At 38.6% G+C, this 15,944-nt stretch overlaps 1 protein-coding gene across 15 annotated transcripts in view; it reads right to left on the bottom strand.

Moving 5' to 3' along the window:
• The window catches only part of ptprk (protein tyrosine phosphatase receptor type K), a 615,224-nt gene that overhangs the window by 24,349 nt on the left and 574,931 nt on the right, over positions 1–15,944 (bottom strand). For all 15 annotated transcript variants that reach the window (XM_028797925.2, XM_051924122.1, XM_028797923.2 and 12 more), the window contains 2 exons: positions 12,528–12,625; positions 11,045–11,161 (listed from right to left, as the gene is read on the bottom strand). In XM_028797925.2, coding sequence (XP_028653758.1) covers positions 11,045–11,161; positions 12,528–12,625 — 215 coding nt within the window. The remainder of the gene's footprint in view (positions 1–11,044; positions 11,162–12,527; positions 12,626–15,944) is intronic.

Raw genomic sequence — 15,944 nt, forward strand, 5'->3', positions numbered from 1 at the left:
TACCTTCCGGATGCACTGTACATACACATATATATATATACACACAGTACTGTGCAAAAGTTTTAGGCAAGTGTGAAAAAATGCTGTAAACAAAGAATGCTTTCAGAAATATAAATAATGATTGTTTATTGTTATCAATTTACAAAATGGAAAGTGAGTGAACAAAAGAAAAATCTAAATCAAATCAATATTTGGTGTTACTAACTTTTGCCTTCAAACCAGCATCAATTCTTATAGGTACACTTGCACAAAGTCAGGGATTTTTTAGGATTATTTACAGGTGTATGATCAACCAACTAGACCAATGTCACATGTAGGTTGAAACACAGTCATTAACTGAAACAGCTGTGTAGGAGGCTTAAAACTGGGTGAGGAACAGTCAAACTCTGCTACCAAGGTGAGGTTGTGGAAGTAGGGCTGCACAATTAATATTTTTTTTCTCATGATAACGATATTTATGACCCACGATCAGTTAATAAATATCGTCGCGATTTTACAGTATAAAGACCAAACTGTTTTTTATGGGCTGAGTTTACGGATTGGACTGTGTCACTATGACGTTACTGCGTCTAGATTGCAAGCGCTTTCTGAAGCAGTAGAAGTCAATAGCAGCAATAACAGTCAGTCAGAATAAACATATGATGGCGGAGCAACGTGAGGAAGGTGCAGAAGTGCGATCGTTAGTTCCTAAAAAGGGGTCATACTCAGTTGTCTGGAACTATTTCGATTTCGAGGAATGTGATGTTGATCAGGTACGAGTCTTGTGCAAACTTTGCTCCTGTTCCGTCCAAACGTCCCAAGGTAACACAACAAACCTCATCAACCACCTTAAAAGCCACCACAAAGTACACTATCAAGAATTTTCAACGACTGAAGGCACAAACAGCAACAACAAAAAAATTACCAGCCATCCACAACACAGACAACAATATCAGGGACATTGTTCAATGCAATACCATATCTGCCTAGCTCGCAAAGACACCGGGAAATAACAGAGGCGATCACGTACCATATAGCCAAGGATATGTGTCCAATAACCACCGTGAGCAGTGAGGGGTTTAACAAAATGATCGCAACACTTGATAAAAGATATAGCATTCCCTCGCGCAACCATTTTTCGCTGTATGCGAAATGCCGAAAAGAAATAGAAAGAGAAATTCTCAGGCTCAGCCTTGAATATTTTGCTGCCATGACCGACTTATGGTCAAGCAGAACTGCGGAACCGTATTTGAGCTTGACATTTCATTTTATTGACAGCGAGTTTGAGATGAAAAGCAAGCTTTTGCAAACTTCGTTTTTCCCACAAGACCATACAGCGGAGTTTATTGCAGTGGGCCTCAAAGAAGCGATGTCCGCTTGGGGCTTGGTGGAAGAAAGACTTGTGTGCATCACAACGGACAACGCAGCTAATATGATTAGGGCAGCATCTGTGAATAACTGGCCGAGGCTACACTGCTTTGGTCACAGACTTCATTTACCAAAGGAATAATCGTCATTATTAATCGTGATAAAAATTTTGAGCAAAATAATCGTGATAATCATTTTTTCTGTTATCGTGCAGCCCTATGTGGAAGACAGTTTCATGTCATGGCAAGACTGAGCACAGCAACAAGACACAAGGTAGTTATACTGCATCAGCAAGGTCTCTCCCAGACAAAGATTTCAAAGCAGACTGGGGTTTCAAGATGTGCTGTTCAAGCTCTTTTGAAGAAGCACAAAGAAACGGGCAATATTGAGGATCGTAGCCGCAGTGCTCGGCCAAGGAAACTTAGTGCAGCAGATGAAAGACACATCAAGCTTATTACCCTTCGAAATCGGAAGACATCCAGCAGTGCCATCAGGTCAGAAATGGCAGAAACCAGTGTGACCCAGGTACACCCATCCACTGTCCGGAGAAGTCTAGCCAGAAGTGGTCTTCATGGAAGAGTTGCAGCCAAAAAGCCATACCTCCGACGTGGAAACAAGGCCAAGCGACTCAAGTATGCACAAAAACATAGGAACTGGGGTGCAGAAAAATGGCAGCAGGTGCTCTGGACTGATGAGCCAAAATGTGAAATTTGGCTGTAGCAGAAGGCAGTTTGTTCGTCGAAAGACTGGAGAGCAGTACAATAATGAGTGTCTGCAGGCAACAGTGAAGCATGGTGGAGGTTCCTTGAACGTTTGGGGCTGCATTTCTGCAAATGGAGTTGGAGATTTGGGCAGGATTAATGGTGTTCTCAATGCTGAGAAATACAGGCAGATACTTATCCATCATGCAATACCATCAGGGAGGCGTATGATTAGTCCCAAATTTATTCTGCAGCAGGATAACGACCCCAAACATACAGCCAAAGTCATTAAGAACTATCTTCAGCGTAAAGAAGAACAAGAAGTCCTGGAAGTGGTGGTATGGCCCCCACAGAGCCCTGATCTCAACATCATCGAGTGTGTCTGGGATTACATGAAGAGACATAAGGATGTGAGGAAGCCTACATCCACAGAAGATCTGTGGTTAGTTCTCCAAGATGTTTGGAACAACCTACCAGCAGAGTTCCTTCAAAAACTGTGTGCAACGTGTACCTAGAAGAATTGATGCTGTTTTGATGGCAAAGGGTGGTCACACCAAATATTGATTTAGATTCTTTTGTTCATTCACTGCATTTTGTTGATTGATAAAAATAAATGATTAACACTTCCATTTTTGAAAGCAAATCTTAGTTTACAGCATTTTTTTACACCTGCCTAAAACTTTTGCACAGTACTATGTGTATATATATATGTGTATGTATATATATATATATATATATATATATATATATATATATATATATATATATATATATATATATACACACACACACACACACATATACATACTGTATGTACAGTGCATTCGGAAAGTATTCACAGCGCATCACTTTTTCCACATTTTATGTTACAGCCTTATTCCAAAATGGATTAAATTCATTTTTTTCCCCTCAGAATTCTACACACAATACCCCATAATGACAACGTGAAAAAAGTTTACTTGAGATTTTTGCAAATTTATTAAAAATAAAAATAATTCAGAAAGCACATGTACATAAGTATTCACAGCCTTTGCCGTGAAGCTCAAAATTGAGCTCAGGTGCATCCTGTTTCCCCTGATCATCCTTGAGATGTTTCTGCAGCTTAATTGGAGTCCACCTATAAATTCAGTTGATTGGACAGGATTTGGAAAGGCACACACCTGTCTATATAAGGTCCCACAGTTGACAGTTCATGTCAGAGCACAAACCAAGCATGAAGTCAAAGGAATTGTCTGTAGACCTCCGAGACAGGATTGTCTCAAGGCACAAATCTGGGGAAGGTTACAGAAAAATTTCTGCTGCTTTGAAGGTCCCAATGAGCACAGTGGCCGCCACCATCTGTAAGTGGAAGAAGTTCGAAACCACCAGGACTCTACCTAGAGCTGGCCGGCCATCTAAACTGAGCGATCGGGGGAGAAGGGCCTTAGTCAGGGAGGTGACCAAGAACCCGATGGTCACTCTGTCAGAGCTCCAGAGGTCCTCTGTAGAGAGAGGAGAACCTTCCAGAAGGACAACCATCTGTATGGTAGAGTGGCCAGACGGAAGCCACTCCTTAGTAAAAGGCACATGGCAGCCCGCCTGGAGTTTGCCAAAAGGCACCTGAAGGACTCTCAGACCATGAGAAAGAAAATTCTCTGGCATTTGGTGTGAATGCCAAGCGTTACATTTGCAGGAAACCAGGCACCGCTCATCACCAGGCCAATACCATCCCTACAGTGGAGCATGGTGGTGGCAGCATCATGCTGTGGGGATGTTTTTCAGCAGCAGGAACTGGGAGACTAGTCAGGATAAAGGGAAAGATGACTGCAGCAATGTACAGAGACATCCTGGATGAAAACCTGCTCCAGAGCGCTCTTGACCTCAGACTGGGGCGACGGTTCATCTTTCAGCAGGACAACGACCCTAAGCACACAGCCAAGATATCAAAGGAGTGGCTTCAGGACAACTCTGTGAATGTCCTTGAGTGGCTCAGCCAGAGCCCAGACTTGAATCCGACTGAACATCTCTGGAGAGATCTTAAAATGGCTATGCAACGATGCTTCCCATCCAACCTGATGGTGCTTGAGAGGTGCTGCAAAGAGGAATGGGCGAAACTGGCCAAGGATAGGTGTGCCAAGCTTGTGGCATCATATTCAAAAAGACTTGAGGCTGTAATTGCTGCCAAAGGTGCATCGACAAAGTATTGAGCAAAGGCTGTGAATACTTGTGCACATGTGATTTCTCAGTTTTTTTATTTTTAATACATTTGCAAAAACCTCAAGTAAACCTTTTTCACAGTGTCATTATGGGGTGTTGTGTGTAGAATTCTGAGGAAAAAAATGAATTTAATCCATTTTGGAATAAGGCTGTAACATAACAAAATGTGGAAAAAGTGATGCGCTGTGAATACTTTCCGGATGCACTGTATATACACACATATACACATACATATATACACATATACACACACACACTACTCCCATGTAGTAGTGAAAATGGATAAACTTTACAAATAAAAAAAACAGGTATCGCTAGCTAAGCGAAGACAAGGTATACTCCAAAACACAGAGGTAGATGGACCCGAACAGAGGTTGGCGCATGAGTGAGGAGGGCCTTGCCGGTCTCCCTACTCCTGAGGTCATGCTTCCCCCTCCCCTCGGCCCGCAGGCTGTGTCTCATATTAGTGCAAATATATCGCTCCTCCAAGTGAACTATGATTCTTAGCTTGTTGAGAGAAGTTGCAAAATCAGTCAGACTGTTCAAGCAAATTATAGGAAAAAAAAACAATTTAAATCCATTAAGTAGTTCTCTCGTTTGCTAGCTAAGGGGATGTATGATACTTCCTGAGGCTGGCGCCTGAGTGAGGAGGGAAAAGCCCCCCCACCCAAGGTCCACGTCGTCTGTCACGGATTCATGAAAATTAATCGATATCGCAAGCGAACTACAATACATAGCATAATGACAGAAGTCGCAAAATCAATCAGAATGTTCATGCGAAATATAGAAAAAAAACATCCAAATCAGTTAAGTAGTTCTCTCGTGAAAAGCGGACAAACATATAGACAGAGAGACATTGGATTTTATATAGAGATACAGTGGGGCAAAAAAGTACTTAGTCAGCCACCAATTGTGCAAGTTCTCCCACTTAAAGAGATGAGAGAGGCCTGTAATTTTCATCATAGGTATACCTCAACTATGACAGACAAAATGAGAAAAAAAAAAAATCCAGAAAATCACATTGTTTTAATTTTGAAGAATTTATTTGCAAGTTATGGTGGAAAAAAAGTACTTGGTCAATAAAAAAAGTTAATCTCAATACTTTGTTATACAGTCGACCCTTGACAAACGACCCGGCCTGACATGCGAACAACTTGATTTACGACCAAAATTTTTGTTTTGATTTACGACCAACATCTTGCGTTACGACCCGAATGCGGTCACGTGTATCCGCTTGCGCGATTGTAAACAAACAACCGAGAGCGTTAGTAAGCGTCAGTCGGAGCCCAGATACATGTGTTTGTGGATGTAATTTCGGTCATTGCCGTGATTTACCTATATATATAATTCACTAAGACCATGCAAGCAAGACACATAATTGCTAAGGAAGGAAGAGAGGTAACGAAGGTAAAGAAAGCAATCACAATCGAAACGAAGAAGGAAATTGTGTGGAAATATGAGAGTGCTGTTTGTGTGACCGATCTCGCTAATATGTACAGCATGTCGAAATCCACCATCTTGACAATTTTACAAAGAAAAGATTTGCATAAGGAGGCTCCTTCTAAACAGCCACCTTCCGTTTCATTCTCCTCCTCCTTTCCTGCAGCCCAAAGATGTGAAATTAAATGGTGAGTACAGTATGAAATTGTTGTTTCTAGAATAGAATGCCTTTTATTGTCACTATACACATGTACAATGAGATTAAAAGCAGCCCCTTCAGTGCAGACATATGTGTAGAACACAACAAGCAAATAAACAAATGGTGAGAAAAGATGCAAAGAAGTTGCAAAAAAAAGTTCTGCATAGGGCTTGTATGGTTGTTTCTTTAGCCTTAGCATAACGCCGGATCTGCAGCCCCGCTTCTGCTTCCTTTCCCTCCTCCGTCTGCGTCGTCTCCTAGACCCGACAACAACCCATGGAGAGCCCGCTGGTCTCGCTATGTTGTCTGGGATGTTGTGCGTGTGATGAAAAACACTCGAAACAGATGTCTGGCTCTGGACACCGATGTCTATAAGGTTCTGACGAGTGTAGCAGATGTTCGCCGAACCGATCGTGCACAAACAAGCAAGAAAAAAAAAAAGTACAAAAACAACAAAAAAGTGCACTGAAAAGGAGAGCCCTGAGCCGCTGCGACCATGTGCGCCGCCCTGCTCCTAGCTTAATCTAGCCTACTTCTGGTAGGCTAGGCACTTTTTATAACTTTTTGGTTAGTACATTAGAAAAATTATTGGTGTTTTGGTAAATTATGCACATTGTACAACCCTTTTTTATTATGAAAAGGTTAAGTAAGTGTTGCAGTGGGAGGTTTGGAACGCATCATGGGTATTTCCATTATTTCTTATGGGAAAAATAGTTTTGACTTACAACCAACTTGAGTTACAACCAGCCCTCGCGAACGAATTAAGTTCGTAAATCAAGGGTCCACTGTATACACTTTGTTGGCAATGACAAAGGTCAAACGTTTTCTCTAAGTCCTCACAAGGTTTTCACACACTGTTGCTGGCATTTTGGCCCATTCCTCCATGCACATCTCCTCTAGAGCAGTGATGTTTTGGGGCTGTTGCTGGGCAACACGGACTTTCAACTCCCTCCAAAGATTTTCTATGGGGTTGAGATCTGGAGACTGGCTAGGCCACTCCAGGACCTTGAAATGCTTCTTACGAAGCCACTCCTTCGTTACCCAGGCAGTGTGTTTGGGATCATTGTCATGCTGAAAGACCCAGCCACGTTTCATCTTCAATGCCCTTGCTGATGGAAGGAGGTTTTCACTCAAAATCTGACGATACATGGCCCCATTCATTCTTTCCTTTACACGGATCAGTCATCCTGGTCCCTTTGCAGAAAAACAGCCCCAAAGCATGATGTTTCCACCCCCATGCTTTACAGTAGGTATGGTGTTCATTGGATGCAACTCAGCATTCTTTCTCCTCCAAACATGACGAGTAGAGTTTTTACCAAAAAGTTCTATTTTTTTCATTCCTCTTCTGGATCATCCAAATGCTCTCTAGCAAACTTCAGACGGGCCTGCACATGTACTGGCTTAAGTAGGGGGACACGTCTGGCACTGCAGACCTGGCGGCGTAGTGTGTTACTGATGGTAATCTTTGTTACTTTGGTTACTTTTGGTCCCAGCTCTCTGCAGGTCATTCACTAGGTCCCCCCGTGTGATTCAGGGATTTTTGCTCACTGTTCTTGTGATCATTTTGAACCCATGGGGTGAGATCTTGCATGGAGCCCCAGATCGAGGGAGATTATCAGTGGTCTTGTATGTCTTCCATTTTCTAATAGTTGCTCCCACAGTTGATTTCTTCACACCAAGCTGCTTACCTATTGCAGATTCAGTCTTCCCAGCCTGATGCAGGTCTACAGTTTTGTTTCTGGTGTCCTTTGACAGCTCTTTGGTCTTGGCCATAGTGGAGTTTGGAGTGTGACTGTTTGAGGTTGTGGACAGGTGTCTTTTATATTGATAACGAGTTCAAACAGGTGCCATTAATACAGGTAACGAGTGGAGGACAGAGGAGCCTCTTACAGAAGAAGTTACAGGTCTGTGAGAGCCAGAAATCTTGCTTGTTTGTAGGTGACCAAATACTTATTTTCCACCATAATTTGCAAATAAATTCTTTAAAATCAGACAATGTGATTTTCTGGATTTTTTTTCTCATTTTGTCTCTCATAGTTGAGGTATACCTATGATGAAAATTACAGGCCTCTCTCATCTTTTTAAGTGGGAGAACTTGCACAATTGGTGGCTGACTAAATACTTTTTTGCCCCACTGTATATATCCTTCCCAAGCAGGGGCGAGTTTCCCGAAATTGATGGTTCTTGGAGGTTAAAAAGCAACTTCATGAGGGATTAGTGTAACATACAAGCTACTTTTTTGTGAGTTTAGTACTTTGTCAACCCTGCCCCCAAAGTTGCTTATAAAAAAAGCATTATTCGATAAAATGACTGGAAGTTAGTTGACAGAACTTTCATTGTATGGTGTTTTTTTCTGATCTTTCAAAAATAAAGTTATGAAAAATTATATGAACTTAAAATTACAATTTAAAACGAAATCTGAAATCTGTTCTAAGATAAACATAAAAGAAATGAGACTCTCGCTGTGACAAAAAACAACAATGTGTTGTCAAGGCACACAGTACACTCTTCTGAAGCTAAAGAAACAAAAGTAGAATGAGACAATAAAGAATAAATGCCTACATATCACAAACTAACTTTACTCTCTTTCAGAGACACACACAGTATATGGACAGCCTGGTGGCAATTTGTGTACAGTATATATGTTTGATTTATATAATGTGTCAATTCTTCATAAACATTAAATTAGGTAAGAAAATTCCATTATATGTTAAATACTCCTTCACTCCTCTGGAAAAATGCACAGTGTAACTATTTTTCAAATATTGTAGTGTAATTCAAGTAAAATGGAATAAAAACAGTATTTTAATGAAAAAACAGGTAAACAAAACAACTATGTTAAAATAGTAGATGGTCTGCCTAGCATCCACATAAGCTTTCTATAAACCCTAAAGCATAAGACATAGAAATCTGACATTTCCCTCCCACATAAACCCTTACAGCAGTGTTGTGCAGCATTCTAGAAAACTATCATAGTGCATTGAGGCTGACGTGAAGCCTGATGCCATTTGACAATTTATGAAGACATCAGAAGAACAGTTTCCATACAGCTATGCCACCATGCTGGGGGTTTGCTGATGTGCCATATTGTGCTGTGTTGTTATGGCCACTGTATAAGGGTTAGTTACACAAGTCATCATACCTTCATGAAGTGGATACCAGTTACCACTAGCAAACTCACCCAATACTGAACTGACTTGCAGATGAAACCATTGCGGGCACACCAAGGTCACTTTGCCATAATACCTGTAAAATGTCCTTGGCAACTGAAATCACCTTTACGTTAGTTTAAGGGATCTTTTACAGAAAGTCAGACTAGGTTCCAGGAGGCTCCACATATGCATGGATATCAACAATGACCCAAGGATTTAGCCCAAATAACATGTGAATGCTGGCTTAATGAGGTGGTGATCAAAGACATGCATAATATATATTCTTCTCAGCTCATATTCTTTATTTCAGCTGTACTGTTTCCCTAATCCATTCAGTCCTTCAATTTTCTTTATTTACTTCTCTCCATAACCAACTGCAAAACAGACAAGTCTCCAAAGTAAATCTTGCTACACCTTTGAGGACATATTCTTCAAAACTTTTTAAGAAAACACAAATTTCATCATCTTATAATGCACATGTATAAATAGGTAACAGCAGGAACAAGTTAACTTAATGTTCACTATGGGTCAAAAGTTTTAGAACGCCACAGTTTTTCCAGTATTTCTTCAAATGTAATCAGTTCAAATATAACGATTGACCAAAAAAGGTGAAAAGGTAAGCAGTAAACTGCCAGAACTTTAAATTTAAAGCTTAGGTTAGCAAAAACTGAAAAGAAAATCAGATTACAGGGTACAACTGACAGGTTACAACCTACAAGATGCTCTGCAGCAATAAAAGTTCATTAAAAACTGCCAACAATTGACATAGGAGTCCCAACTTCTGTTGATTACTTAAAAACCAACTGTCTGTCTTAAAGCTGTGTTACTACACCCTCTGAAGTACTATTTGGACAATATTAAATTGTAGAAAAATAAACAGCAATTCTCAAATTAAATGAAGCACAGCGTTATTACCCACAGAAGTGTAGGCCTTTCATTTACAGAAATTGCAAAAGAGTTTGAAGTGTTAGTGAGTATGGAGTCCGATATACTGGAAACTGGAAGAAATTCTAATTGGAAGAGATCTGGCAGACCCAAAGCTACAACCCAATCAGAAGACAAGTTTCTGAGGGTCACCAGGTTTGCTTGACATGTACCTCACAACATAACAGTTTCATGCACAGCGTAACAGTGATCAAAGGAAGCAAGTCTCAGTTTCTACTGTGAAGAGGAGACATTATGCTGCAGTTTTGACAGGGCAAATGGCAGTAAGAAAGCAAATCCTTAAAGAAAGGAATAAGAAAGCCCAAAACATATCTCCAGGGTATTCCAGGACTATATTACAAGAACAAACAAGGTAGTACACATCAAAACAAGGAATGACCAGCACAATCTTCAGACTTAAACCCCATTAAGTTAATTGAGGATGAACTGAACAGAAGTGTGAACTTCTGCAACAGTGTTGGGAAGATCTTTCTGACCAATATTTGAGTTCCCTTACAGAAAGAATGCCATGTATATGTTTGTCTGTTATATCAGCAAAAGGTGGCTACTTTGATGAATCAAAAATCTGATTAAAATTTGTACATTTAATGATTCCTTGACTTATTTCTTTTATTTGCCACTGTTTATTTATGACTTGATTAATTTCATGAAACACTGAAACAACAGATAGGGCATTTCCATAAAAAATAAGGTGCTCTAAATCTGTATACTAGTGTTTTTCTAAATGAGAAGTTCAGAAAGCACATAGCTTATGAAGAATTTTATGTGTTCCTTTAGTTATGGTATGTTTCTGAACATAGAGTCTAAGTCATTCTTAGCATTATGATGCTTTTGGAAAACACACTCCAGCAAAGACATCTGTATGAATAATTACAACAGAGTCTGAGTATGTTCAAGATGAGGCATTAAGACACATACATTTTATTAAGATTTTCCTAGTTAATTTAAAAGTATAAAATAGCAATTGTAAAATTTTGAAATTTCTTTTCACTTTAAGCCTAAAAATAAGTCTGAGTCAGGAGAATATGTGGGGAAAAAACCTTTCCTAAGACAAATCACCTTACCCTTTCTAATGTGAATGTCCTGACAACATACTCTGCAAGAGGCTCCACTTCAACAAATGTAACTTTGAAATCTCCATAAACTTCAGCATCATCTGGCCAATACTTGTAACACTTCACCTAAAATGTAAAACAAATATTTATTAGGCATCAACAACATTTATTTTATAGTACATTTTCCTACACAGTGTGTAGCTCAAAGTGCCTATATAAGAAGTCAGAAATAGATAAGAAAACTACTTAATAAATAACATACAAAATAGAAATCAATACACACATAATTAATAGAGAAGTGGAGTCCTTATATAAAGGATAGTTTTTTTAAGTCATTAAAGATGAGTCTAATAAGTGGTTCAAATGGCCAGGAGTGGGAAAACAAAGACTCCAAATAAAAAAAAAAATATGCAGGGGTTCCAAAAGACTGCACAGCCTCCACTGTGCATACTACCGAAAACAAATGTTCTTAATTGTTAAGGCTGACTTTGACAGTACATCAATTCTATAACAGCTAAAACAAAAGACTATAGCTGTAATTAAGTACTTGAGAAATTTAGTACCACTGTTGAGATGAAACGGATAATCTTAAAGGGATTTTTTAAAGATGCAGCATCACACTGAAAAATATTCAATCATTAAAAATGAGTATATGCCATGAAATGTGGGGAGGGAATACACTACGCGATTTTTTTCTTGTGTTATGAAATCAGGGGATCAGGTGCCCTCTCATACTTTGTACTAATAGATGATTGAAAGCAGTCATAGTATACACTATTTTCCAGTAGCGCTGCAACTAATGATTATTTTTGGTAGTCGACTAATTGTTCAATTTTTTTTTTCGATTTGTCACGATTATTTCATGCCTAACTACTTTCGTGCCTGCGACCTGTGGTTGCACATCCTGTTCTGGGCTCCAGTGCATGTCTTACCTCATCTGCTCACGTCTGTCCACCTGTGAAAGTCACCCTGATGTCTCTGCATTAACACGATTAAAATTAATAATAATCAAATTAAAATAACAACCATTGAAACATATGAATTTGAAAATAATCAGATGTTTTATATTAGTGTGACCATCACAATAAAAAAATACATTAAACAATACAAACTAAAGTGCACATAGTCTTTAAACAAAAAAAGTGCATTTAACTTAACCAAAAATGGGTGGGTGCTTGCTGTTTGTCTCTCTATTGTAAAAAAAATCTTGGAAGGTTTGGAAGGAGACGATACGTGATCTTCTTGGAAGACAATTTGATGTCCCGCGAGAGACACTAACGTCACGCGAGACAAGGCAGTGAGACAAAAGGACAGCTGCTGTACAGGCTTTTAAATGATGAACGTGCAGCGCGACAAGCAGAACATGCAGCTTGACAGCAGCAGCAGGAAGACAGCAGCTGATCAGACCACATCTCCTTAGCGTGTATCCTAAACTTGTATATCTGAATGACATTTTTACCCAAGGCGACTTATAATTATCAAAATAACTCACCCTTCCAACCTCCACCAGGTTTGTTACCATTACAACACAAGCAGACTGCTCCTGCCAAATCATTCTCCAAAAATCATACACTGTCTCATGTACAGGACCTAAACATAAAAAAAGCAAACACAGAAAAAAAGTGACCATTGTACAAACTAGCAGGATGTGTGGCCTATAAAGGCAGTGCAGGTAAAGCAAGGCAGAAAATAAATGGTTAAAATATTTTCTCTCTCATTTTTAACATTTGAATAAAAAAGCAACCACAATGATACATTTGAACTTCAGCAGCAGCAGACCAGATTAGCTTTACTTTCAAGCTAGGGAGCTATCAAGAGCAGATATAAGAAATGAAGGCCATATTTTATAGAAAATACCAAACAGAGTAAAAAAAAAATCAATAGACAGAGCCATTGAAATTAAATAGTTATAAAATTAATTAAATAGCATTGTCCTTCTTTTAAACTGATTCTGCAAATTTAAGAATGAGCTGCTAGCACTTCGCAAATATTTGCAAGCATTACAATAAGCAAATTAAAAAAAAATCATCTAACTTGCAACAGAATTTTTTAAAATTCCAACTCAATTTGCATTTGAAGTTTTAAAATACAAGAAACATACTGTTTGCACTGATGTGTAAGGTGGGCATTTTCCGGAACTATTTGCTTTCATGCTGTACATCATGTTTGAATTGTTGGAGGACTAATTTGGAAATAGTCACATAGTCTAAACATCTTAGGGTGGCATACCAGAAAGTCTTTTATAATAATATTGACTCTTTCTTGGATACACCTCCACTATGGCTGACCAAAGACATTTTGAATAAATTAAATGCTTAAGCAGGTTAACTCAATAATTCACTGTAGTAAATTATCTTATACATAAACATCTACGCATACAAGTGTGTGTGTCTGTCTGGCCCAGAAGTGAGAGGTGGAGTCGGGGTTAGGGCTCCACCTACAAGGAAACAGAAAACTCACCTAGCCGCTAATAACACAAGCGAGGCCAGCACGTCAGCAAAACAAAACCTCAGAAGAAAGACAAAGTTGCTTAGCCGCTAACATCGGCAAAACGGTATCCTTTTTACTTTTCCTCCCGCCGCTAACGTACAAGTGATGCGAGCATGTCGGCAAAACAAATCCTCCTCAGACAGAGATGCCCAGAGTAGTTCCTTTTGATTACTTGACACCTCTATTACCATTTCAAGTTTTTTTTCCCCCAGATGATTTCAATAGTTTCCAGGACCCCAGGCTTTTTACAGCACAGGCTTACACAGCTAGTTGTATTATAATGACTAATGGCACAAACAAAATCTATAAGAAAAAAAAAAAAATTGAAATCTATAAGCAAAAAAAAATAAATTGAAATGGTGAGAAGATAGTGTCAGAATATCTTTTACATTGTAATTAAAAATCAAACTTTTAACATTAATCACAACCAAAATGGTGGTCAACAAATATTACTAGTTCAATTTTAGACAGCAGCATGACCAAGGTATTAAAGTTTATTAAATATTCTCCTGTCAAAAGAACCCTTCAATGGTGTTGGAGTCATATAATTCATCTAAAATGGACATGTGGACATGGAGGCACCAGAAATTTGCACAAATACAGTTATTTCTTGTTAACCACAGGGGCTATGTTCCTGAAAAACCCTGCAGGTGCAGAAACCACAGATTATGAAACACTGATCCCACAGGAATAATGTGGTTTGGTTCTAGCGGGGTATTGTTTTTGGAACCGTGTTGGGTGATTGCACCGGCCCTCCACTCTCACTCCTTGAGGTCATTCCACAGGTTCACCTCCAGAACCCTTATCAATTTCATTTCATTAAATTTTTTTATGCACTCCTAAGTGGCTGTGAGTGACCACAGCATTGCTTATTCAAATACCTCACTAACCATCCAATTGGTAGTAGTGATGAGCTGTGTGTATAAATATCAGAGATTTCGTGAGCTTATGACTTGCACTTAACGCGGAATTCCTCATTCATGGAGAACAATTGCACACCACAGCACAATGTGCAGCCATAATCATCCAAGTGCATCACAGACCTTGAATTGCTCAATCTCACGGTTTACTGCTACATGATACACCTCTCAGATTTTTTGCTATTGCATTTGGCGGTAAATAGTTGAGATTAGACCACAGGTGTCATGAAATGAGTTACACTTTTACAATAGCAGATGAATCCGTGGGAACAGCATCCATGTATAGCAAGGATTTACTGTACACATTTGTAACTGAAATACTAAAGTTTCAATAGTTGGTTCGAAAGACAGCCCTAATGAATATACTGTACAGCTCCAAGCAAGTTTGGAAACACTCTCATTTAAAGTAGATACACATAATGTAGTACTTGAAAAACAGAACACTGATTGTGTCAGTTTCCTAAAAACTGTATTAAGATTTCAACAAATGCAAACTCCTACTTTTTATCAGATTTACTCTCCGTATATTATATCTTGCCCAAACTACTCTCTTACTCAGAATCTTTTGTTTCATATTAAGAAACAGTGATTAAAAGATTGATAATTCTTTAAGCCTCACACTAAACATAATTATATTCTTCAAAAAATTTTCAGTGCAAAACTTTTTTTCTAGCTTGAACAAAGGAGTTTTAAATTAAGCACAAATATAAGATTTTTGATGATTTTCCTGATAAGTTTAATTTAAGGAGTTCTATTTACTAATGTGGAAAATTTGGCGTTAAGTTTTAAAAAAGTCTTTATTATACAGTGGTAATTAACAAGATGATAAAAACTACTGTAGTGTGGTCTGACCAAAACAAGCTACAGGGCCATAAATTAAATAAACTACAGTCTTGTCAAAATATCCTTTTTCTCCAGCCATGAAATATGCCATTAACAAATGTTACCACTGGATACACTTAACAAAATAGCAGTATACAACTGCAAAGATTAGCATTCAGAATATTTCCAAAAACATTACAGTAAATGATGAACTATGTAATGTCACAATATGCATTACTGAAATGCTAATCAGTTAGGGTTTTCAATATGGTATATAATAATGAAAACCAATACAATTTCATTATTCCACTCACAACTGCACACATCGTCTTTGAGAAAGTTTGACCTCCCTAACACTTCAAATTCAATGGTAACAGAGGCTCAGGAATTAAACCATTGTAATACCTGTTAAAAACATTCTCACCATGACAGTTTAAACAAGATCACATATGACTAGTAAGTGAGTCATCAGCTGTACTAACTAATCAGAAACAGTCAGATGTAACATTCAGATGCAAAATGCTTACTCTTAACATAAACTGAAAATTGCTGCATAAATATTTGTTTTATTCCAAAATGTTTTCTTTATGAAGGACTATTCTTGTGTTTTACGTATATGACATAAAGAGGACTATGGAAATTGATACAAACATTAGTGAATGTAATGGGGTGGGTGG

Source organism: Erpetoichthys calabaricus, chromosome 3, assembly GCF_900747795.2.
Source record: "Erpetoichthys calabaricus chromosome 3, fErpCal1.3, whole genome shotgun sequence".
Lineage (NCBI taxonomy): Eukaryota > Metazoa > Chordata > Cladistia > Polypteriformes > Polypteridae > Erpetoichthys > Erpetoichthys calabaricus.